Below are 23,272 nucleotides of genomic sequence, written 5' to 3'. Positions count from 1 at the left end.
TAAAACTACAAGGTCACAAGTGTGACCTTTAAGTGATTATTGTGAGCTGTAGTCTTTTGGGGGACAAAAAGGCCTGAAAAGATGGCTCTGAGGTAGCTGTTGTGACCAAAATATGTTCCTTGTATAACCCACATCCATGCCTTTAGCAATTCTGCATTTTAATTTCCCAGCAATAGTTAGGCCTCAATTTGAGTGGTATATTTATGTACTATAGTGTCTTCTCCATATGATCAGAAACTGAATTGAGCTGTCCCTCCCAAAGATGCTGAACAGTATAGAAAACTTAGATGTGAATGAGTAAGGCTTGAGGGTAAGCATTAATAGAGTCCACTTCTGTAGGTAGCTCTTGTTCTCTTATTGGCTGCCTAAACAGTCAGGTGGACTGCATCTCCTCCTCTATAGGCTTACGCCCACCAATGCCTAGGTTCCATTCCCAGAGATTCTGACTTCATTTTATAATCCCTAGGGGATTATAACTCTTGCTTGCCATATATCATCTCTTATATTGATGCTACAGGCCTATTTTAGCTATTTAGTTGCCTTCTTTTTAACTTTAGAATACAACCACATGGTTTCATCATGATCTGAAAAGGGGTCAAAACACCGAAGAGTTTAAATTCAAGCAGCCAATTCATTCAACCCCTCTCCCTTCCCACAGAGGGAAGGGTTCCCACAGACAGCTTCTCACTACGCTAGGTCTTCTCACACTATATATTTGGTGCCAAATAGGGATGAAGAATTCAGCCACCAAATAAATCTGCTTGTCATCACGCTGTTGTTTGCTTCAGCTGTCCTGTTGTTTATTAGGTGAGTGGCCTACCGCCCCCGGAGCTCACGTGGCTGCTCAATGGTCAACCTGTGCTACCAGATGCCTCCCATAAGATGCTGGTCAGGGAGACAGGAGTCCATTCTCTGCTCATTGACCCACTCACCCAACGTGATGCAGGGACCTATACCTGCCTGGCTACCAACAAAACTGGGCAGAATTCCTTTAGTCTGGAGCTCTCTGTCGTAGGTAAGTTTTACTGCTGGAACCCCTCACCCCCACTCCAAGTATAATTACTTTAAAAGTTTTTGCACAAATACAGTACACACGATCTGTGACACAATGCCTCAGTCCTTTGTCAGAATAGGCAAGATTCCTATAAGGACATGTTGATTGAGGGCTTTTTTTCTTTTTTCTTTTTTTTCTTTTTCTTTTTGTCTGTTGGGGGGCTTGAACTCTGGGCCTGGGCAAGTCCCTGAGCCCTGCAGCTCAAGGCTAGCGCTCTACCACTTGAGCCACTTCCGGTTTTCTGGGGGCTAATTGGAGATAAGAACCCGTTGCAACAATGAGAAGTACAAGTTGTCATGTTGAAAATGAACTTTACAACTTTGGTGGGGGGTGGGGAGGATTGGGTGGGGGGGGCGAGGGAAGGCTGGGAAGGGATGGGAAGGGTAAACAAAGGAGGAGGCTACAATGCTTGATAAGAAATGTACTCACTATCTTGCCCTTGTAATTGTAACCCCTCTGTACAGTATTTTCACAATAAAAAAAAAAAAAAAAAGAATCTCACAGATGTTCTTGCCCAGTCTGGCTTTGGACTGCATTCCTCAGATCTCAGCCTCCTGAGTAGCTAGGATTACAGGCGTGAGCCACTGGCACCCTGCTAGGCTTTTACCTTTTTTCAGGCAATGCTGCAAAAACATTGAGTTTGACTGTGGAGCCACTATGGAGCCGCTATGGAGGAGCATTTGTCCAAAAGAAAAGCTTCCTGAGGAAGTTTGATTTTGTGGGAATTTTTTAAGTAGTATGTTCTGTCGATTTGAAGTTTATTTTCAAAATAAAAAAAAATTGTTTAGGGATATTAATGTTATCTTCTGTGAAATAAACCCTCCCAGAAACAAAAAGGAAAGATTAATTTTAGTACAGTGAGTATATTGTCTCTCATAAGTCAGACCAGCAATTTAAAAAAAAAACCTCCTTTAATTTTGCCATTCCTAGCAGTTGCATCCCATGTGTGTACCCCACAGCCCCTACAGCTGTCTCATTTGGAATGTGCATAAGTAGCTGACCCATTTCTTTTTTTAACCTTTTATGGAACTTTCTCAAGGCACTGATCCTCATTAAGAGGCAGAAAGCAGTGAAGTAGATGCCAGCCTACTCCATTAATTCCAGAACACAGCTAGGTTGAGGCATGAAACCAAGGCACCTGCTTTTCTTTTTCGTTCTTCTTCTTCCTTCCTTCCTTTCTTTCTTCCTTTTCTTTCTTTCTTTCTTTCTTTCATTCTTTCTTTCTTTCCTTCTTTCTTTCCTTCTTTCTTTCTCTTTCTCTCTCTCCCTTCCTCCCTCCCTCCCTTCCTCCCTTTCTCTCTCTCTCTCTGTGTACTGGGCTTTATACTCAGGGCTTCATGCTCTCACATTTGGCTTTTTCTGCTCGAGACTGGCATTCTATCAGTGTGTGGCAATCTTTTTTTTTTTGGGGGGGGGTCCAGTCGTGGGGCCTGAACTCTGGGCCTGGTGCTGTCCCTCAGCTCTTCAGCTCAAGGCTAGCGCTCTACCACTTGAGCCACAGCACCACTTCCGGCTTTTTTCTTTTTGCTTATGTGGTGCTGAGGAATCGAACCCAGGGCCTCAGGCATGCAAGGCAAGTGCTCTACCGCTGAGCCACCTTCCCAGCCCAGTGTGTGGCATTCTTGAGCCATACTTCCAGTTTCAGCTTTCGCTAGAGACAAGAGTCTCACAGACTTTTCTACCTGGGCTGGCTTCGAACCAAGACCGTCAGCTATCAGCCTCCAAAGTAGCTAGAGTTTCAAGCATGAGCCACCTAGTAAGCCAGTTGCTTTTCAAATAAAGTCTTTTCTCTCATTCAGCCAAAGAAGTGAAGAAAGCCCCTGTGATCCTGGAGAAACTGCAGAATAGTGGCGTTCCTGAGGGCCACCCGGTGCGGCTGGAGTGCCGGGTGATCGGCATGCCCCCACCAGTATTCTACTGGAAGAAAGACAACGAGACCATCCCTTTCACCAGAGAGAGGGTCAGGTACAGCAGCTGCCACCCCCCACAAGGACAGCCGTGGTTGGTGAAGTTTGTTCAGGAGCCCAAATAAGTCCTGCCCTTTTGATGCTGACCCTTTCATTTAGCATAACGCCTCTTAAGTTTCATTCATGTTATTGTGCCTATCAAGAATGTATTCCTCAAGGTGTGGTGTGGAGCATGCCTGTATTCTCAACACTCAGGAATCAGAGACAGGAGGAATCAGGAGTGTAAGGCTTCTAGTCCCAGTTTTAGCTGGATTAATTGACAATAAGAGACTCCAATAAGAGACTTGTTTGCCTGAGCTGTCTTCAGATCTCAGCCTCCCGAGTAGCTAAGATTATTTACAGCAACAAGAAGAAGGAAAAAAAAAATCATTAGTGATAGGTGGAACAAGAGTGAAGCTATCAGCCAGGCGCTGATGGCTCACACCTATAATCCTAGCTACTCAGGAGGCTGAGATCTGAGGATCGAAGTTCAAAGCCATCCCGGGCAGGAAAGTCCATGAGACTCTTATTTCCAATAAACCACCAGAAAACCAGAAGTGATACTGTCGCTCAAGTGGTAGAGCGCTCACCTTGAGCTGAAGAGCTGAGGGACAGCGCCCAGGCCCAGAGTTCAAGCTCCACAACCAACAAAAAAAAAGAGTGAAGCTATCTTATTGATATGGTGTGTCTGTGTCTATGTCTGTGTCTGTGTCTGTGTCTGTGTGCTTGTATATGCATGAACTCAGGGTCTTGCATGCTCAATCAGCTTTTTCACTCGCAGCTGGCACTCTACCACTTGAACCACTCCTCCAGTTTCAGCTAGGATTATAGACATGTACAACTGGCACCAGCTTTAAGCTTTCTTTAAAAACAACCATTAGTAGCCGGGTACTGGATGGCTCACACCTGTAATCATAGTACTCAGGAAGCTGAGATCTGAGGATCACAGTTTGAAGCCAGCCCAGGCAGAAAAGCCCATGAGGCCCTTATCTCCAATAAACTGCTGAGGAAAAAGCTGGAAGTGGTGCAAGTGGCAGAACGCACAAAGAGGCTCAGGGACAGCACTCAAGCCCAGAGTTCAAGCCTCAGGACCAGACAAAAAGAAGAAGAGAGAAAGAGAGAGGGGAGGGGTGGGGGGAGAGGGAGAGGGAGAGAGAAAGAAAGAAAGAAGGAAAGAAAGAGAAAAAGAAAGAAGGAAGAAAGGAAGAAAGAGAAAGGAAGAAAGAGAAAGAAAGAAGGAAAGAAAGAAAGAAGGAAAGAAAGAAAGAAAGAAAGAAAGAAAGAAAGAAAGAAAGAAAGAAAGAAAGAAAGAAAACAAGCAAGCTAGCTTAAGGATCTTGTGTTACTAAAGTGGTGACTCTTGTTTGATTTTCCCTAACTAACCTTATTTCTTTGTCATTTTTTCACAAGTGGGAAAGCAAACAAAGATAGCTCTGCACCAATATTGTTGCTGAAAATTATTTCTTCCCAGTGAACTGAATTTGTCCTAGAGGATGTTACAATCATGTTCTGTAGAATTTTGGCATCTACTATATATATATATATATATATATATATATATATATATATCGACATATTATATACATACATATTCACATATATGTATATATAATACACATTTTATATATATCTTATTTTTAATACAGATAATAATATATATGTCAGGAGTTTTTGAAAAAACAGAAGTAGAGAATTTTCTTGAATAATTTCCTTCAGTATAAATGAATGTAACACATGAAACTAGATAGAAGGTATCATAAAAATTTAAATATAGTGTCATCGAGGAAAAAAAGAAGTCCAACATGTGAAAAGCATGGTCTTCCTCAGGGCTCACTGCTGGGGCTTGGTGCTGCTGGCTTGGCGTGAGAGTCTAAGAGCTGAGCCAGGGGCTGACTGGCAGCCCGTGAAGGGATGCCCACCTTCTCACCCCTGTCACAGTGACCCTTTAAGAATGCAACCTGATGCAGCTCAGAAGGTGGCTCAGTGGTAGAGAGCTTACCTTACATGCATGAGGCCCTGGGTTCAATTCCTCAGCATCACATAAACAGAAAAAGCCCCAAGTGGTGCTGTGGCTCAAGTGGTAGAGCGCTAGCCTTGAGCTGAAGAGCTGAGGGACAGTGCCCAGGCCCAGAGTTCAGGCTCCAGGACTCCCCCCCACCAAAAAAAAAAAAAAGAATGCAAACTGAAATCCAGGGTCCTGGTGGCTCAGGCCTATAATCTTGTCTACTTAGGAAGCTGGGATCTGAGGATAGAAGTTCAAAATCAGCTCCGGCAGGAAAGTCCTTATCTCTTATCTCCAATTAACCACCAGAAAGCCAGAAGTAGAGCTGTAACTCAAAGTGGTAGAATACTAGCCTTGAGCCAAAGAAGCTCAGAGACAGCACCCAGGCCCCAAGTTCATGCCCCAGGACCAGCACCAAAATAATAATAATTATTATTATTATGCAAACTCTTTTTTTTTTTTTGTCAATTGTGGGGCCTGAACTCTGGGCCTGGGCACTGTCCCTCAGCTCTTCAGCTCAAGGCTAGTGCTCTACCAATTGAGCCACAGTGCCACTTTGGGCTTTTTCTGCTTATGTGGTGCTGAGGAATCAAACCCAGGGCCTCATGCATGCAAAGCAAGCCCTCTACCCCTGAGCCACCTTCCCAGCCAATAATGCAAACTCTTACTATTACCTCCTGCTTACAATATGTATCAGTAGATTCCCATCACCTGAAAGGAAGAGTACCTGCCCTCTCTCACGTCCATAGGGGCTTCCTTCTGCCTTCTTTCCAGTCCTTCATAAGCTTCACCCCCAGCCACAATGAATTGCCCTCTCTCTCCTCCTCCCCCTCTTCTCTCCCCTCTTTCTGCCTCCAGTTCCCGACTCTTACCCCCAGGCCCATTCCCCCCTCCACTTCTACCACCTTGAATAGTTTCATCCTCAGCCTCAACCTTTTGTGTTTGTTTTATAGATTTGGGGTTTGGGATTTTATGGTTGTTGTTGGTTTTGTTGTTGTTTGTTTGTTTGTTTTAGATAGAGTCTCACTATGGTTTCCAGGCTTGCCTCAAGTTTATAATCCTTGTGCCCTCATCCACCTCCCTACTGCTGAGATTACAGGCATGTACCACCACATTGGCTTCTTCCTTCCTTTCTTCCTTTCTTTTATCCTCCCTCCCTTCTTCCCTTCTGTGTTTCTTCCCGGTTGTCTCTCCCCATCCCAGCTCTCTGTGTTTCCCTCTCCCACTTTTCTTTGTGTTGGGGATCTAACCCAGGTCTTTGCACATGTGTGGCAAGTACTCATCTCGGATCTACATCCCTGCCCTGGTGACATCTTTTTACTTTCACATTTACCTTGTGTTTGCCTTCCACTGAGTTCGCCTTTCTTACCTTTAGTTAGAAAAAGCTTAAGCCCCAGAGATGCTTCTGTTCCTAGGTAAGAGATAGCCTATTCTTTCTTTCTCCAGTATGCACCAGGACACAACAGGGTATGTCTGCCTCCTCATTCAGCCAGCCAAGAAATCAGACGCTGGATGGTATACATTGTCAGCCAAGAATGACGCTGGCATCGTGTCCTGCACTGCCAGGCTGGATATATATGGTAAGTGTAATTTCCTTAGTGGAACATCTGTGTGTGATAAACAGCTTTAAAATTATTTCTAGTGGGTAAATGTAGCATGTTTGTAATAAATAAATGAGATGGATTACACTATATTTTAGTACTAAAGAGTCAGATCTGGAGGAGGGGGAAGGCTCAGATTGGGAGATTGTGGTTCAAAGCCAACTGGGACAAAAAAGTTCACCAGAACCCTTTTCAACCAAGAGTGGATCCCAATGGGGCACACTTGTTATGATGAGAAATCTCACGCAGGTGGATCATCTGAGTAGAAGCTGAACACCATCTCAAAAATAACCAGCAGCTGAGCCCTAGTGGCTCACACCTGTAATCCTAGCTACTAAGGACTATGAGATCTGAGGATCGTAGTTCAAACCCAGCCCGGGGAAGGAAAGTCCATGAGACTCTTATCTCCAATTAGCCACCAGAAAACCAGAAGTGGAGGTGTAGCTCAACGTTGTAGAGTACTAGCTTTGAGTGAAAAAGCTCTGGGGTAGCCTTCAGGCCCTGAGTTCAAGCCCCACGACTAATAAAAACAAACCCAGCAACCTGAACTAACCCGTCAGAGAGAACATTTGTGGAAAATGTTTGCAAGGCTCCATCTTATCCAATGGCTAGGTACAGTAGTGTTCATCTACTATCCCAGCTGTGCGGGAAGCAGGATGGCTGGCTACTGGTTGTCCACTGGAACTCTCCCCTGCTGGAATTTCTCAAATATTTTTTCCAGAACCCATTCATATGTTTATTCATTCAATTAACATGCATTGCTCCAATCCCCCAGTCAGACTTCCTTATTAATAGAGCTGCAATATGATGATAATAATAGTATCAGGTAACATTTGAATGTTGCATGTGATTACTTCTTGGATCCTCTCTGGTCCATAAGATCACAGTAATTATCATTAGCTTCATTTAAATAATGAAGTGGGGCTGAGAATTTGGCTTCGTGGAAGAGTGCTTGCCTAGCATGCATGAAGCCCTGGGTTCAATTCCTCAGTACCACATAAACAGAAGAGGCCAGTAGTGGTACTATGGCTCAAGTGGTAGAGTGCTAGCCACTCAGGGACAGTGTCCAGGTCCCAGGACTGGCAAAAATAAATAAATAAATAAATAAATAAATAAATAAATAAATAAATAAATAAGAAATCAAGACTCCTTCAGAGAGGTTAGTGACTACAGCTAGGAAACAGGTCTTTGTAACACTCCTTTGAGCCATATTTCTAAACTTCAAAAGGTTTCTGTGCCTCAGCCTATTGAGTAGATTACAGGTATGTGCCACAGTGCCCAACTAAGAGATTCCTTAGTGTTACAGGTTCTCAAATTTGATTTTCTCAATGCATTCGGAGGAACTGAGACTCTGAAATCCTGATTAAAGACAATGAAATTAAGAAAGGGTCAGTCTAGAAATCAGAATGCTAAATTAGGGGCACAGCTCTCTAGTACCCAGAACCCACATAACACAGCCCCTACCCCTTCTCCACATCAGGATCTCCAGAAACTGAATCTGGAGATGGCTTGGGAATTTCTGAATGAACAGATGGGAGTGCAGTGTTGGGTGGGTGTCTCAATCAGGTCATGTTGGAGCCTCAGGATGGCGTCTGCTACATGGTTCTTCCTGTGAACTGGGCTTGGTGAAGATGGAAACTGTGAGGTTCCCCTTTAGCCCTTAACCACAGCTGATTGCTGAGGGTCTAGCTGCCTACTCAGACCATTTTCTTGTTCTGACTCATTTCAACCTGATTTTTGTGGGAGGAAGGTAGATAAATAGCTGCTTAGGAAAGTTAGAAGGAGTGGCAGCCACTCCCCAGAGGGTTGAACCCATCTTGTTGTTCCCATGCAGCCTTCTATCCCCACCTTCGGTCCTGGGGCTTGAACTCTGGCCCTGGGCGCTGTCCCTGAGCTCTTCAGCTGAAGACCTGTGCTCTACCACTTGAGCCACAGTGCCACTTCTGGTTTTGTAGTGGTTAAGTGGAGATAAGAGTCTATGGACTTCCTTGTCTGGGCTGGCTTTGAACCATGATCCTCAGATCTCAGCCTCCTGAGCAGCTAGGATTTCGGGCATGTGTCACAGGCACCCAGCTTGTCCTCATCTTCTAAGAGGTAACAGCTCTCTGTAATAGACACAAATCCCATGCCATGCAAGAGAAGAGAAATCACCCCAGTCACCCACTTGTCCTTCTTATAGGAATTGTATTCTCATGAGTTAGGATCACAGAGTATATATAGAACTGGGGCTCTGTGTGTGTGTGTGTGTGTGTGTGTGTGTGTGTGTGTGTGTGTGTGTTGTTGTTGTTGTTGTTGTTGTTGTTGTTGTTGTTTTGGTCAGTCATGAGGCTTAAACTCTGGGCCTGGATGGTGTCTCTGAGCTCTCCAGCTCAAGGCTAGTGCTCTTCCCCCTTGAGCCACAGCACCATTCCCAGTTTTCTGGTGGTTATTTGGCTATAAGAGTCTCACAGATGTTCCTGCCCGAGCTGGCTTTGAAGCGTGATCCTCAGATCTCAGCCTCCTGATTAGCTAGGATTACAGGTGTGAGCCACGTCACCCAGCTTGGGGTGTGTGTGTGTGTGTGTGTGTGTGTGTGTGTGTGTGTGTGTGTTCTGAGACTGAGACTCACTCAGTATCTGGTTGTCTCTCTACCATGTGAGCCCTACCTCCAACCCCTGGAACTGGGGCTTAGGAGATCACCAGTCCAGGGGCTGGGAAGGTGGCTCAGTGATAGAGTGCTTGCCTTGCATGCATGAGGCCCTGGGTTCAATTCCTCAGCACCACATAAGCAAAAAGAAAAAAGCTGGAAGTGGTGCTGTGGCTCAAGTGGTAGAGCGCTAGCCTTGAGCTGAAGAGCTGAGGTACAGTGCCCAGGCCCAGAGTTCAGGCCCCACGACCGGATAAAAAGAGAGAGAGAGAGAGAGAGAGAGAGAGAGAGAGAGAGATGGCCAGTCCAGTTTCCCTATTCTTGGGCAGGGAAGATGTTATCCCTCTCTTTCACACATAAGGTATTTCCAATGCTTTACCAAGCTGGGAACCAGCTTGTAATCCTACTTGCTCAGGAGGCTAAGATTTGAGGATCCCAGTTTGAAGCCAGCTCAAGCAGAAATAGCCATGAGACTCTTATCTCCAATGAACCAGCAGAAAGCCAAAGGGAGCTGTGACTCAAGTGGTAGAGGGAGGGCCTTGAGTGAAAAAGTTAAGAGACAGCACCTAGACCCAGAATTCAAATTCTAGTACTGATGCCAGACACACATGCAAACGCGCACACACACACACACACACACACACACACACACACACACACACACACACACACACACACACAATGTCTTATCAATAATCCATTGGGAGTGTTGGAGTAAGGACTGGATGGTTACATCTTTGTAATGCACCTGCCAAACTGTATTCCTTTAATCATAACTGATTTTTTGATCCATTTTCCAGCTCAATGGCACCAGCAGATCCCACCACCTATGTCTGTCCGACCCAGTGGCAGTCGCTACGGATCTCTCACCAGTAAAGGACTTGACATATTTTCTGCCTTTTCCTCCATGGAAAGCACGGTGGTATATTCTTGCTCTTCTCGGAGTGTGGTGGAGAGCGATGAACTTTAAGGATGTCTGGGTGGCTGCTGTGTGGAGGGGGCAGACGAGGAGGGGGAAGGAGCACAGGCCACACAGAGGGTTCCAAGCAATTGGCTTTGAGTGAGTTCCCACACTGCTGGATCTGTGGCAAGAAATGCTTTGAACAAGGTTGGCTGGGGGCTCACACTGTAGGCTGAGGGAGAGCTATAGGGCCGGGCCGCCTACAGATTCCAGCAACAACAACGAACACAACAAAATGTGAGCAGACAATACACATGAACCAAAGATGTCATACCACCGCTGTCCACTGCTTTGGGGAAAAGCTAGCCTGCTTCTTGAACCCTGTTCTCTTAGTATGCTGAGCCCCGGTGAGAGGCAACTGGAGGCCCTGTGCCTGGGCTGAGAAAAGCCAGACAGTAGAGACCTTAGGATAGAATGGTGTTATCCAGCAATGCCAAGGGAACAGGTGGGAAGGTCGCCATCACCTTTCTCTGGTCAGAATGGTAGCAGTAGTTTTAGTGAATTCATTCAGTCTGCTTCCAGTCAGCATTAGATCAGGCTGTGCAACCCCCAGATGTGCTGAAACGCTTTTGTTTTGTACATCCTGGGTATATGCAGCCACATAATAAAGTGCCAAAATGTGCTTGAGATTTATAAAAAGCAAATCCCAGAAACACTTACTATTGTACAATGCGCTTATTCTGTGGCCAAAATAGAGCCCTAGCAGCTCAGCCATACCATTTTCTTTTGGATGGGGAACTATTTTTTTCTTCTTTCTGACTACATATGCATAGACTCTAGAACTGAAGGGCTGTTAATAAAGCTATCCGAAAAAAAGAGGGGAAAAAAAGGAAAGAAAAATATTCTGCAGGGCTGCAGGGTCATTTTTTAAAGAGCCAGCTTCAGCCAGTGACTTATGCCTGTAATCCTTGCTTCTCAGGAGCCTGAGATCTGAAGATCCCAGTTCAAACAGAAAAGACTGAGACTCGTATTGCCTCCCAAAAAAGGTGGGGGGCTAGAAGAGGAGCTGTGGCTTAAGTGGTAGAGTGCCAACCTTTAGCAAAAAAGCTAATGGATAGCTCCTAGGCCCTAAGTTCAACCCCAGTACCAACACACACACACACACACACACACACACACACACACACACACACACACACACACACACACACACACACACACACACACACACACACACACACAGAACCAACTTCAATTGTCGTGTCACCTGACATGTTCCTGTCCCTCATTGAAAGTCTGGAAGCATAGGTGGTAGTGAAGAAGGAAAAGATGCAAATGGGAAGAGGAAGTGACGGGGGAGTTGGTATCTCACCATAGCAGAGCAGGCGCCGATCAAACAGCCTTCCAGTGTACAAAATATTATGCTATGTAGGGAAATGGAAGGGAAAGGATATGTGCATCTTTGTAGTAAGTCATCCATTCAAAACCTATCTGTAAACTTACTGACTCGTGAACCTAGAAGAGTACCTAGCATCAAATAGACACTCAATAACTATTTGCTGGTGAATGAAGCTTATGAGAGATGGTGGAATCTACAATTCACAGGCCAGTCTAACAGCTGCCAGTGGGAGTGGCCTCCACAGCACAGTGCCCGCCAGGCTCACTGGAGAGAGAAACTGGGGTGGCTGCTGTCAGTCCCATTTGCCCTGATCTCTGGTATTCTCTGTACCCCCTTTGCTGGCATCTTGCTCAAGTGATTTAGATAGAGGTAGGAATTTCTTAGAAAGGCTTGAAACTTTCTTTGCGTCAAGGCAAAGATGCCCAGTACAAAAATAAATTCATTCACTTAAAAAATCAGTTGTGAATCTATTCTGTATAAGATACTATGCTAGATACCATGGACGATGCAAAAAGAAGGCACAGTCCCTGCCCTCAGGGAGCTTACAATCTAATAAGAGATAATATTTAAGGCATATGGAATGCTTCTTTCTTGAGGCAAAGATGTATTCGTTAGCAAATGGAAGTTTCCAGTGCTCTTTATCCTACTTTCTCATAGCTTAAAAAAGTATCTTGAGCTGGGCACCAGTGGCTCACATCTGTAATCCTAGGTATTCAGGAGACTGAGAGCTGAGGATCAAGGTTCAGAGCCAGCCCCATTGGGAAATTTCATGAGACTCTTATCTCTATTGAACTACCAAAAAGCCAGAAGTGGAGCTGTGAATCAAGTGGTAGAGCACTAGCATTGAACACAAAAGCTCAGGGACAGTGCCCAGACCCTAAGTTCAACCCCCAGGAGGGGCACAAAAAGAAAAAGAAAGAAAAGAAAGGGCATCTCAATCTGCTTTGTATTGATTTCTTTTTTTTCCCCACTGACATTTTATTCTCTACTTGATTTCCTAATAAAACAAAACACCAGGACTGGAGGTATGGCTCAAATGGTAAACACTTGTTGAACAAGTGCAAGGTATTAAGTTCAAACTCCATACTAAGTACATATACATACATACATACATAAGTTCGGTATCTACAGGATAACAGAACGAACTTCAAAATGCCGTATGACAAATTTCAGTCCATTATTCAGCAGAACTATTAAGTTTTATTTCCATGTGCGTGCGTGTGTGCGTGTGTGTGTGTGTGTGTGTGTGTGTGTGTGTGTGTGTGTGTGTGTATGCAATAACAGTAGCAAACCAGTAGAATGCATCTACACCTGTAAAATATGTCAGCAACAAGCACTGGTATGAAATCTCTTATAACCAAGAATCACACTCTACCTCCAAGATCACTTCTGGATTGTACACCTATCATCACACCATATCTACTTCCCTAAACCCCAGACAATTCTCCCAGGGAGGCACATTCTGCATCTCAATTTGTGAGCTTTCTGAATCCTTTCTGCCATACTGTGTTCAACAAGAACACAGAGATTATATTTAAGCACTAGGTGGCGCTGTATCACCAATATATAATGAGCCTAAAAATTCTTGAAATGGGAGCATAGGTTGTGTTTAAATCGAGATTTCTCAGCCTCAACATTCCTACTATTTGGAAGTGGATTATTCCTTGTTGTGGGGGACTGCCCTGTGCATTGTGGATAGTTTGTTGCATGAGATACCAGTAGCAGACTCTCCCAAGTTGTGACCAGCTCTCCAAACACTGCCTTATATTCCCTGGAGGAAAAATCTCCCTCTGTAGAGAACTGCTATGCTGAACAAAACAATGTCTTCCTTTAAGAATTCTATTAGCAGAGCTGGGAAGATGGCTCAGTGGTAGAGCGCGTGCCTTGCATGCCTGAGGCCCTGGGTTCAATTCCTCAGTACCACATACGCAAAAAGAAAAAAGCCAGAAGTGGCGCTGTGGCTCAAGTGGTAGAGTGCTAGCCTTGAGCTGAAGAGCTGAGGGACAGTGCCCAGGCCCAGAGTTCAGGCCCCACAACCGGACCCAAAAAAAAAAAATTCTATTAGATTCAATTGTGAAGGAAATTTGGATAAGAAAATTTAGTTCCACTGATGTGTTTCCAACATATATCATATCTTAGTAAGCCAGCCATTCCTCAACCTAGATGAATAATTTCTAGACACCATCACATCCGTATAATCCAGGTAAATGCTCAGGCATTTTCGTATCCTCTTCCTAATCAATCCATTAGTCCTATAAATTCTTATATTCCTCTTATAGTTAGGCCTTCCTTTCTACTCCCTGAGGCTTCCATTTTCTCCATTTCCCTCAATACTTCTGACTTTAACTATAAAAAAACTTCTACCTGGTCTTGCTGCCTCTGGTTATTGCTGCTTCTCTCTAGATCCAGCACAGATGGCACCAGCAGGTCATTCCACCCCAAAGTACAACTCTGCTGATGTTACTCCCTCGTCCTCTAACTGGCAGTACCAGCTGGTAGGTACCAGCTATTTTGCTTTGCCCTGTAGTATTCAAGCTGGCATGATTCCCAATATGACAGAGAACCTTTCAGCCCCTCAGAAAGTATACCTGATGCAGCATAACCTCTTTCCAACCACATGCTTCTCCTCTGATTCTGTCAATCTCTATCTATGGAAAGCTTAATCTTACCTGTTCCTTAAAGCCCATCCCAATGGCCACTGTCTCCATGGGATATTTTCTCATCACCTTGGGTCTGCAGGAAGAGATCATTTGGTGGTTATATAGAGCACAGTCTCTGTACATATGCCTGCCTCCTCCCCTTGAACTTGCCCCTTTTAGCTACTTGTAGACTTGAGTTTGTCATTGTGCCTTTGTCCTTATTAAATTATACAGGGTAAACATCTACTAACCATCACTGAGTCTAAATAGTGCACATTAAAAATCATCTGGAGGGCTTAAAAAAAACTCAACAGCCAAGCCACACTCCAAACCAATTAATAAGTCCTGGGGTTGTGGCACAGTCATACCTAGTTTTCATTCTTTTTTTTTTTTTTTTTTTTTGAAGTCCAAGACTGGAACTCTAATTTAGAACCTGCCACATTCACTCATTGGCTAGCCCTCTACCAACTGAGCCATGCCGCCAACCCCTAGTTCTTAAAGCCTTCTGAGTGGTTTTCACAGTGTGGCCAAGGTGGGAAGCATCATTTTTATTACCATGATTTGTCTCTGGATTTACCCAGAAATGTGCAAAGGGATGCAGATAGCATAAGCTGTGGACATATCCATGCAGAATGCTGTTTCCTGGTTGCACAGACAGTGCCAACCAGGAAAATAGACACAAGCACAGACACTTACCTTACCAGACCCTCTTGTTCTGTGATAAACTCACTGGACATGCAGAATTCATGAAGCCCCCAGAGGAAACAAAAAAAAAGAAAGTTGGGGGTAGGTAATTAGCTTTGTTTAACAAAAGCCATACAGTTCCATGAGTGCCCTTCTCTACAAGTACCTCTTCATGATATGGTCCTTCACACAAGTAAGGTTTAGAGGGAAATGGGCAAATATGAATTTGAGTTTTAGAATAATGAGCAATTCATTCCCATGACACTCATTACTATACCATTATCTTTAAACATGATAATAAGCTATGTGTCTCGTAAGGAGTAAGATACTTTTTTTTTTTTTTTTTGTCAGTCATAAGGCTTGAATTTAGGGCATGGGCTCTGAGCTCTTATTGTTCAAGGCTAGTGCTCTACCACTTTGAGCCACGGCACCACTTCCGGTTTTCTGGTGGTTAATTGGAGATAAAAGTCTCACAGACTTTCTTGACTGGGCTGGCTTTGAACCTTGGTCCTCAGATCTCAGCTCCAGAATAGCTAGGATTACAGGAACAAGCCACAAGTGCTTAATTTTTCTTATTAAGTAAACATTTTCTATTCATTTACATGTTAAAATTATCTAACATTAGGCTGGAGGTGTGCTCAGTAGTACAAAAAAAAATTTACCTAGCAAATTAGCCTTTATCCACCTCTCCACTGCAGCCATTTTCATTCTGCTTACTCTCAGCATTTATAGCCCAATTCTCAGAGGGCTGAAAAGTGTGTTCTTTCTCAATTTCTTGTAATTTCAAGGCTATTGGTCTTCAGCATTTGAAGTGGCTATTATTTACATATTAGCAAAAAGGCAGCTTGTTTGCAGTTCTAGAATATCAAGTATGCTAACATAATTAGAAGAGGTGAACATATTTTTAACAAATATGCAGAATATTTTTGCACTGCACGGATTTTTTTAAAAAGCATGATATTAGCAACTTTTTAAGCATACTGATGACCACTGAATTGTCAGAGTTTAAAAGATGCTTGGCATTCTTCAAGCCGGATTCTGTAATTAACTCCGAAATTTTAATCCACTTAAAACAAGGGAAGGCCATTAGTGGTGACGTTCAAGCCACTGAGGAGGTGAGCTGATGGTCTCCTCAATCATTAGTGAAGGTACTTCAATTCCAGGTGACCTAAGGACCCAAGGAGGGACCTTGAATAAAGGCCATTATGGGCAACTTTGTCTACACTGGCTGCTTGGAGTTACAACTAACTTATGAATACACCAAATGTCAACAGACTCAAAATCACACCAGAGAGTTACCTTGGGAGAGTATGGGGGAGAAGGGAGAACAGGTTTTCACCAGCAAAAACAACTGAAGCACTATCAAATGAATTCAAGAAATAGCCTAGGTGCTTTTTTTCCACAAGCTAATTCCAGGAAAAATTATTTCAGCCTCAAAAGAATGGCTGGGGAGAATGCTGACTTCTGGATCTAGGAAGGAAGTCACTGGACATTATAACTCCTCAATTAAAGGCAGTTGATACATTTCTTTCTGGTTTAAGCAGGATAATTCCATGCTACTCCAGACCCTAAGGAAGAAATAGTCTATATTGACCAATGGCCTTATGTTAAAATGAATTCACACCACTGGATGTTGGTGGCTGGGGCCTGAAATCCTAGCTACCTAGAAGGCTGAGATCAGAGGGCAAACAATTTCAAGAGACCTCCAATTAACAAGTAAAACACAGTAACTGATGCCGGGCACCGGTGGCCTCACACTTATAATCCTAGCTACTTAGGAGGCTGAGTTCTAAGGATCGTGGTTCAAAGCCAGCCTGGGCAGTAAAGTCCATGAGACTCTTATCTCCAATAAACCACAACAAAACCAGAAATGGTGCTGTAGCTCAAGTGGTAGAGGGCTAGCCTTGAGCTAAAGAGTTCAGGGACAGCGCCCAGTCCCAGAGTTCAAGCCCCATGACTGACAAAAAAACAAAAAACAAAAAAATCCATGGTAACTGTAGGGCTCTAAATTTAAGTCCTAGTACACACACACACACACACACACACACACACACACACACACACACACACACACACACACACACACGTACAGAATTCACAATAGGATAACAAGTACATTTGGACTCTCAAAATTGAGCATTTTTTGGCTCTCTGTTTTTCTTTTTTCTTTTTTCTTTCTTTTCTTTTTTTTTTTTTTTTTTTTTTTTTTTTTTGGTCCGGTTGTGGGGCCTGAACTCTGGGCCTGGGTGCTGTCCCTCAGCTCTTCAGCTCAAGGCTAGTGCTCTACCACTTGAGCCACAGCGCCACTTCCGGCTTTTTTCTGTTTGCTTATGTGATGCTGAGGAATCGAACCCAGGGCCTCATGCATACAAGGCAAGCACTCTACCACTGAGCCACCTTCCCAACCCTAGCTCTCTGTTTTCCATTTTCACAGTAAGTCCAAACCATAAAGCCTTTATACATTGCCTGTGACTAGAAAGCAATTAATGGACCTGGGATTTATTCCCATTCTGGCCCACTGTGTATACTAAGGCTTATTCTGTGGAACTGAAATCCAGTGGTGATTTAAACCCAAAGTATGTGATAATTTGTATCCTTCTTCCAAAGGTATATGGTACTAGGTTCTGATAGAATAAATCATCTCCATAACAACTGTTGTTTTCCTTAGTAATGCTTTCTTCTTCTTCTTCTTCTTCTTCTTCTTCTTCTTCTTCTTCTTCTTCTTCTTCTTCTTCTTCTTCTTCTTCTTCTTCTTCTTCTTCTTCCTCCTCCTCTTCCTCTTCCTCTTCCTCCTCCTCCTCCTCCTCCTTCTCCTCTTCCTCCTCCTCCTCCTCCTCCTTCTTCTTCTCTGTCTGTCTGTCTCTCTCTCTCTGTCAGTGATGGGGCTTGAACCCAGGGCCTGGGTGCTGTCCTTGAGCTTCTTTTGTTCAAGGCTAGTGCTCTACCACTTTGAGTCACAATACCACTTCTGGTTTTTGAGTGGTTGACTGGAGATAAGACGTCTCATGGGCACTTCTGCCCTGGCTGGCTTTGAACTGTGATCCCCAGATCTCAGCCTCCTGAGTAGCCAGGATTACAGGCCACTGGTGCCTGGCTTATTCATGCTTTCTTAAAGACAGTGAACATGGTGTTTTGTTTAGAAATTGGTGGTTATATTGTAATCCTAGCTACTCAGGAGGCTGAGGATCATGGTAAGAAGCCAGCCTGGGCAGGCTGGAAGTGAAAGTGTGGCTCAAGTGATAGAATGCCAGCCTTAAGTGGAAAAGATAAAGGATAACACCCAAGCCCTGAATTCAAGCACCAGTACCAGTGCCAGCGCACGCACGCTCGCAAGCTCACGCGCGCGCGCGCACACACACACACACACAGTGTTAACAATTAGAAAAATTAAAATTAAAAGGCAGTCTAGAGAATATAATGGGCTATTTCTAAAGTTGTTAAATTTTATTCTCAAATGTCAGGTGTGTGTATGTATTTAAATTGTCCATTTATGTGATATAGTCACATAAAGTCACAGTCTGACATAGTAAAGAAAGGAGGCACAGAAGGGCTTAGGAAAACAAGGTGTATTTCATCATATGATCTTTGCAAGTGCGCATGTCTGTGTACCAGCCCTGCGGCTTGAACTCAGGGCCTAGATGCTGTCCCTGAGCTTTTATGCTCAAGGCTAGTACTCTATCACTTGAGCCACAGCTCCACATCTGGCTTTTGGTGGTTCATTGGAGATGAGAGTCTCACAGACTTTCCTGCTGAGCTGGCTTCAGCCAAGATCTTCAGATCTCAGCCTCCTGTGTAAGTAGGATTAACAGGCATGAGCCAACAGTGCCCAGCTCACCTTTTTCTTTCTTTCCTTTTTTTTTTTTTTTTTTGTCATTCATGGGGCTTGAACTCTGTGCCTGGGCACTGTCCCTCAGCTCTTCAGTTCACGGCTTGCTCTCTACCACTTGAGCCACAGCACCACTTCCAGCTTTTTTTGCTTATGTGGTGCTGAGGAATGGAACCCAGAGCCTCATGCATGCAAGGCAAGCACTCTACCACTGAGCCACCTTCCCAGCTCACATTTTTCTTTCCTTTTTTTTTTTTTTTTTTTTTTTTGGTCATTCATGGGGCTTGAACTCTGGGCCTGGGCGCTGTCCCTCAGCTCTTCAGTTCATGGTGAGCTCTCTACCACTTGAGCCACAGCGCCACCTCCAGCTTTTTTTGCTTATGTGGTGCTGAGGAACAGCCTCATGCATGCGAGGCAAGCACTCTACCACTGAGCCACCTTCCAGCTCACCTTTTTCTTTTAATGGTGCTGGGGATGGACCCCAAGGACTAGCCCAAGCTAAGAATGCACTGTACCACTAACCTACCTCCCTAACTATAGAGGACATTACTTAGAGGTTCTATGAAAAAGTCTGAATAATTCTAGAGGGGTCTAAGGTCTAGAAGAGGTCCCAGTTACCTGTTAGCTGGCCCTGTGATAATTAAGGAAAAACAATAGTACCAGATTAGTCTGGAAATATGGCTCAAGTGGTAGGGCTACTGTCTAGCCACATAAATCCCTAGTTCAATCACCAGTACCACAACTAGGTATGGCTCTAGGTTGGCTTATCTGCATTTTGAGAGCAAGCTACCATTAAACCCTTTGCTATCCCTCAGCATAGCCTAGCCCTGGGAGGGCAGTTTCTTCTTAGAAAAGTTTTAAGTATGTTAAAATATAATATATAGCAAAACGTTTAAACAAAAGCAATATACTAACTGGGCACCAGTGGCTCAGGCTTATAATCTTAGCTACTCAAAAGGCTGAGATTTGAGGATCATGTTTCGAAGCCAGCCTGGGCAGGAAAGTCTGTGAGACTCTTATCTCCAATTAACCAGTAAAAAGCTAGGCGGGTAACTGTTCCCCAGTAGCTTTTTGAAAGCAGGAGGACAGGCTGGGGGCCAGCCTTAGCCAGAGCAAGTTCCAGGTGAGCCCAGGTTATGAGACCCTATTTCAGGAAGAAAAGGGAAAGTGAGGGAAGGAAAGTCAGAATCTCCCAACATAGCTTTATTTATTTTTTATTATCAAGCATTGAATTTAATGACTTCCAGGGAGAACAAAAATTATATTAACTAGAGTGGAAAACTTGGGAATTTAGTAAGAGCTGAATGGCTTCTAGAAGTTCCAAAATCAAGTAGTTAAATTCTAAAGCAGATAGCTAAAGTCACAATATTTAAGAGAGACAATTTCCCTTCTTTTGGAGAAGTGAGGTTGAGAGGAGTTTGGGATTGAGATCCCATCTTTTGGTTAAACTGTCTAATTTTATTACAGAAGTGCTATTAAAATCAAGGCCAAAATAGAAATATATAGTGAGCTTTTGTTTTTCTGCACAAGGTTCTGCACTAAAAACTATATAGAGATAGCTGGGTGCCAGTGGCTCACACCTGTAATCCTAGCTACTCAGGAGGCTGAGCTCTGAGGATGGTAGTTCAAAGCCAGCCCGGGCAAGTAAAGTCCGTGAGACTCAAATTAACTACCAGAAAAACAAAAGTGGCTCTGTGGCTCAAGTAGTAGTTTGCCTTGAGCTAAAGAGCACAGTGACAGTACCCAGGCCCAAAATTTAAGCCTCACAACCAACAAAACAACAACAACAACAACAAAAACCCCTATATATAGAGAGGGCACTGGAAAAAACAAGGACATGGTTCCTTTTACAAAATCGTTACAGACAGAGGGGGGAAGTAACATTTTTGAAAATTGGATTAAAGATCTTACTATGTGTTTGAGAACACCTTTGAGAGCACACACATTTTTCACACTAGCTTTATTCATTTACAAACTCCACAAACTACTGGGGATTATGAACAAAGCTTTTCAGGAGCTGGAAAGATGATTGTGCCCAAACAGCAAGTAAGGCAAAGGCTTGGAATCTTGCCAAAATTCCAGCTCTCCCTGCAGAAGCTGATTGAGACTGAAAGATCCTTACTTCTAGTCTGTGCTGGTTGTCTGTTCAATTAGGTACCATCTAAGAATGCTTGGAGTAAAGAGGGAAAATAAACATTTTTCTTCCATAATTTGCAGCGAAGAAACAAGGTCCTGAACCCTCCTTGGTTACTTGTTAACCGATAGCAGGAAGAAAAATTTATCAATTTTTTCCGATGGGTGTCTGCTTTTTAAAGTTTAAGACCTGCACTACAGATCAAATGGATTGTGATCATTAAGTGTAACTGAGAAAGTAGTAAATTTGATGGAAACACTCTCAAACACAAGGCTGTGTATCGGGCCAGGCTTTGGAATCCATAATGAAAGGACTTAGAAGATGTTATTACTGTGCTGTGATGTACCTCAGTGGCAAAGCAACTTGCCTCACAAGTGCAATGTCCTGGATTCCACCCCCAGTACCAAAAAAGAAAAGACAAAAAAGTATATATATGCAGCTTTAAAAAAAGCCCAAACAAAAGAAAGTGTTATTGATTTTTGCTTACTGGTCACAAATTCCAAATGCACAGATAACTTGAGTCTTAGTATTGCTAACTATGAGAAAGACATTTCCTCAACTGTATGCAAGTTAACCACCAAGCCCTTCTTTCCATCAATGGTTTAGTCAAGTCAAGTCAAACCAACGCTATGTATTGTTTTACTCCCACTTTAAGCATGATGGCTATTGCTTGTGGAAATAATTTAGTCATTGACTTAGTAAGAAAAATAAAATAGTTAAGAACTATAATGACCTTTTTAAATACCAAATGATTCCAATTTAATATTTGTTTGGTTTTGTTCTGGTCCTGAGGCTTGAACTCGGGGTTTGGGAACTATCTCTGAGCCTGTAAGTTCAAGGCTAGTGTTCTATCATTGGAGCTCCAGCTCCGCTTCTTGGTGGCTAATTGGAGATGTGAGCCGAGTAGCTAGGATTACAGGTGTGTGTGATCCACCAGCACCCGGCTAATTTGGCTAATTTAACACCTTTCTAAATGACTAGCAAACATATACTAAGTTCCAAATACAGGAAAATTTTCAAATTAATCACGCTTCTCAGCTTTTTTTTTTTAACACGTATTAGGAAAACCCCCTTTGTGGGAGGTGGAACCCCCTTTGTGGGAGGGGGGATTGAGCTTGAAGACTCCACACCCGGACCCAGGGAAGCACTGTCCCCCTCAACCAGGCAGAAAAGCAAGCGCGCGTGCTGCTGATACTTTACAAACCTCTCTGTTTTAATAACATGCACAGCTTTAAAAACACACTCATGCTCACGGACTGACAGAAGAAGAAAACCAACCCAGCGTATCAGATGCATGCATGGACACATCGCGCGTACCCGCAGGACCCGCAGGACCCGCGGGCGCCGCCGGCCCGGCACCGGGAAGGCCAGCGCGCAGCTCCCCGCGGCGGGACGCGCCAAGCCGGGGAGGCCGTCCCTTAGCGCGAGCCTCCGCGTCCTCCCACTCCGCCTCCCTCGGAGGAGGTCAAGGGTCGGGACACGGAGTCAATAACCTCGGAGGCTGCGAGGTTCACGTCACCGGAGTAGTTCACGAATTTGTCTTTCAAGAAATCACAGACGGATCGCCAGCCCCTGCGCCCGCTGGGGGAGGGAGGGCAGGCTGGAGGGGCTCCCGCGACTCGAACCCGTGTCCTAACTGGCCATCGGGAAGGGCTCCGGCTGGAAGCCGAAGAGCCTCGGGCCGTAGGGCTCGCCGTCGCCCTGCAGCTTGGCGCCCGCGAAGGCCAGGTAGTGGTCGCGGCCGAAGTGCTCGCAGTGGAGGCTGGACCAGTCCCGCTCGGAGCCGAAGCGCTCGGCCTCGGCCAGGATGCGGGTGAGGGCCATGATGTAGCTCAGCGCCATCTGCAGGGTCTCGTACTTGGACAGCTTTTTATCCTGGCCCCACTGGGGCACCACCCTTCGCAGGCGGTCGAAGGCGGTGTTGAGCCCCTGCATGCGGCGCCGCTCGCGCGCGTTGGCCGCCAGGCGCCTGCGCGCCGCGCTCTCCAGACGCCCGGCCCCGGCGCACGCGCCTGCGCACTCGACTCCGCCGGCGGCGCACGGGGCTGCTGCGGCGCGCGCGGCCGCCGAAGACCCGCTGGGCTTGCAGGAGGACTTCATCCCCGGGGCTGGCGGCGGGAGGGGCGGAGCTCGGCCTGCTCGGGGACCCCGCGGGGTGCGTGGGCTGTGGTCAATCGAGTCGCTTCCCAGCGTGGATCTTCCTAGCAAATAGTCACCGATCAGCTCACTTGCAAACAGTTACGGTGGGGAGTGCGCGCGACTCGGCCTTCTGTCCTGCTGGATGCCTCTTAAAATGTACGGGAAGTGGAGATGCGCAAGGAAAAAGTCATTGTTGCCCCGCACCGTGAAGTTGAAAAGGAGAAGGAAACCTTTCTTGCAGCAGTGTGTGGTGTGTCTGCTTCGAGGAGCGGCCTGTGCGGTCCTCTGGGAAAGCCTGAGACTGCTGTCCAGGCAGATCTC

General features: G+C 44.9%; 2 protein-coding genes across 2 annotated transcripts in view; one reads left to right on the top strand and one right to left on the bottom strand.

Moving 5' to 3' along the window:
- Window positions 1–11,366, top strand: part of Mypn (myopalladin) — an 83,166-nt gene extending 71,800 nt beyond the window's left edge. Inside the window, exons 17-20 of the mRNA XM_070020990.1 lie at window positions 808–1,015; window positions 2,854–3,019; window positions 6,449–6,582; window positions 10,030–11,366. Coding sequence (XP_069877091.1) covers window positions 808–1,015; window positions 2,854–3,019; window positions 6,449–6,582; window positions 10,030–10,199 — 678 coding nt within the window. The 3' untranslated portion in view covers window positions 10,200–11,366. The remainder of the gene's footprint in view (window positions 1–807; window positions 1,016–2,853; window positions 3,020–6,448; window positions 6,583–10,029) is intronic.
- A 10,658-nt stretch (window positions 11,367–22,024) lies between these two features.
- On the bottom strand, window positions 22,025–22,912 carry Atoh7 (atonal bHLH transcription factor 7). The gene has a single exon (XM_070020426.1). The coding sequence runs from the start codon at window positions 22,910–22,912 to the stop codon at window positions 22,445–22,447; it is 468 nt and encodes a 155-aa protein (XP_069876527.1). The 3' UTR covers window positions 22,025–22,444.
- Between the last annotated feature and the right edge of the window lie 360 nt (window positions 22,913–23,272).

The sequence above is a fragment of the Dipodomys merriami genome, unplaced genomic scaffold, assembly GCF_024711535.1.
Source record: "Dipodomys merriami isolate MVZ:Mamm:240054 unplaced genomic scaffold, mDipMer1.0.p SCAF_14, whole genome shotgun sequence".
Lineage (NCBI taxonomy): Eukaryota > Metazoa > Chordata > Mammalia > Rodentia > Heteromyidae > Dipodomys > Dipodomys merriami.
The sequence above is the reverse complement of the archived record's forward strand: the minus strand, read 5'-3'. Positions and strand labels throughout refer to the sequence as shown.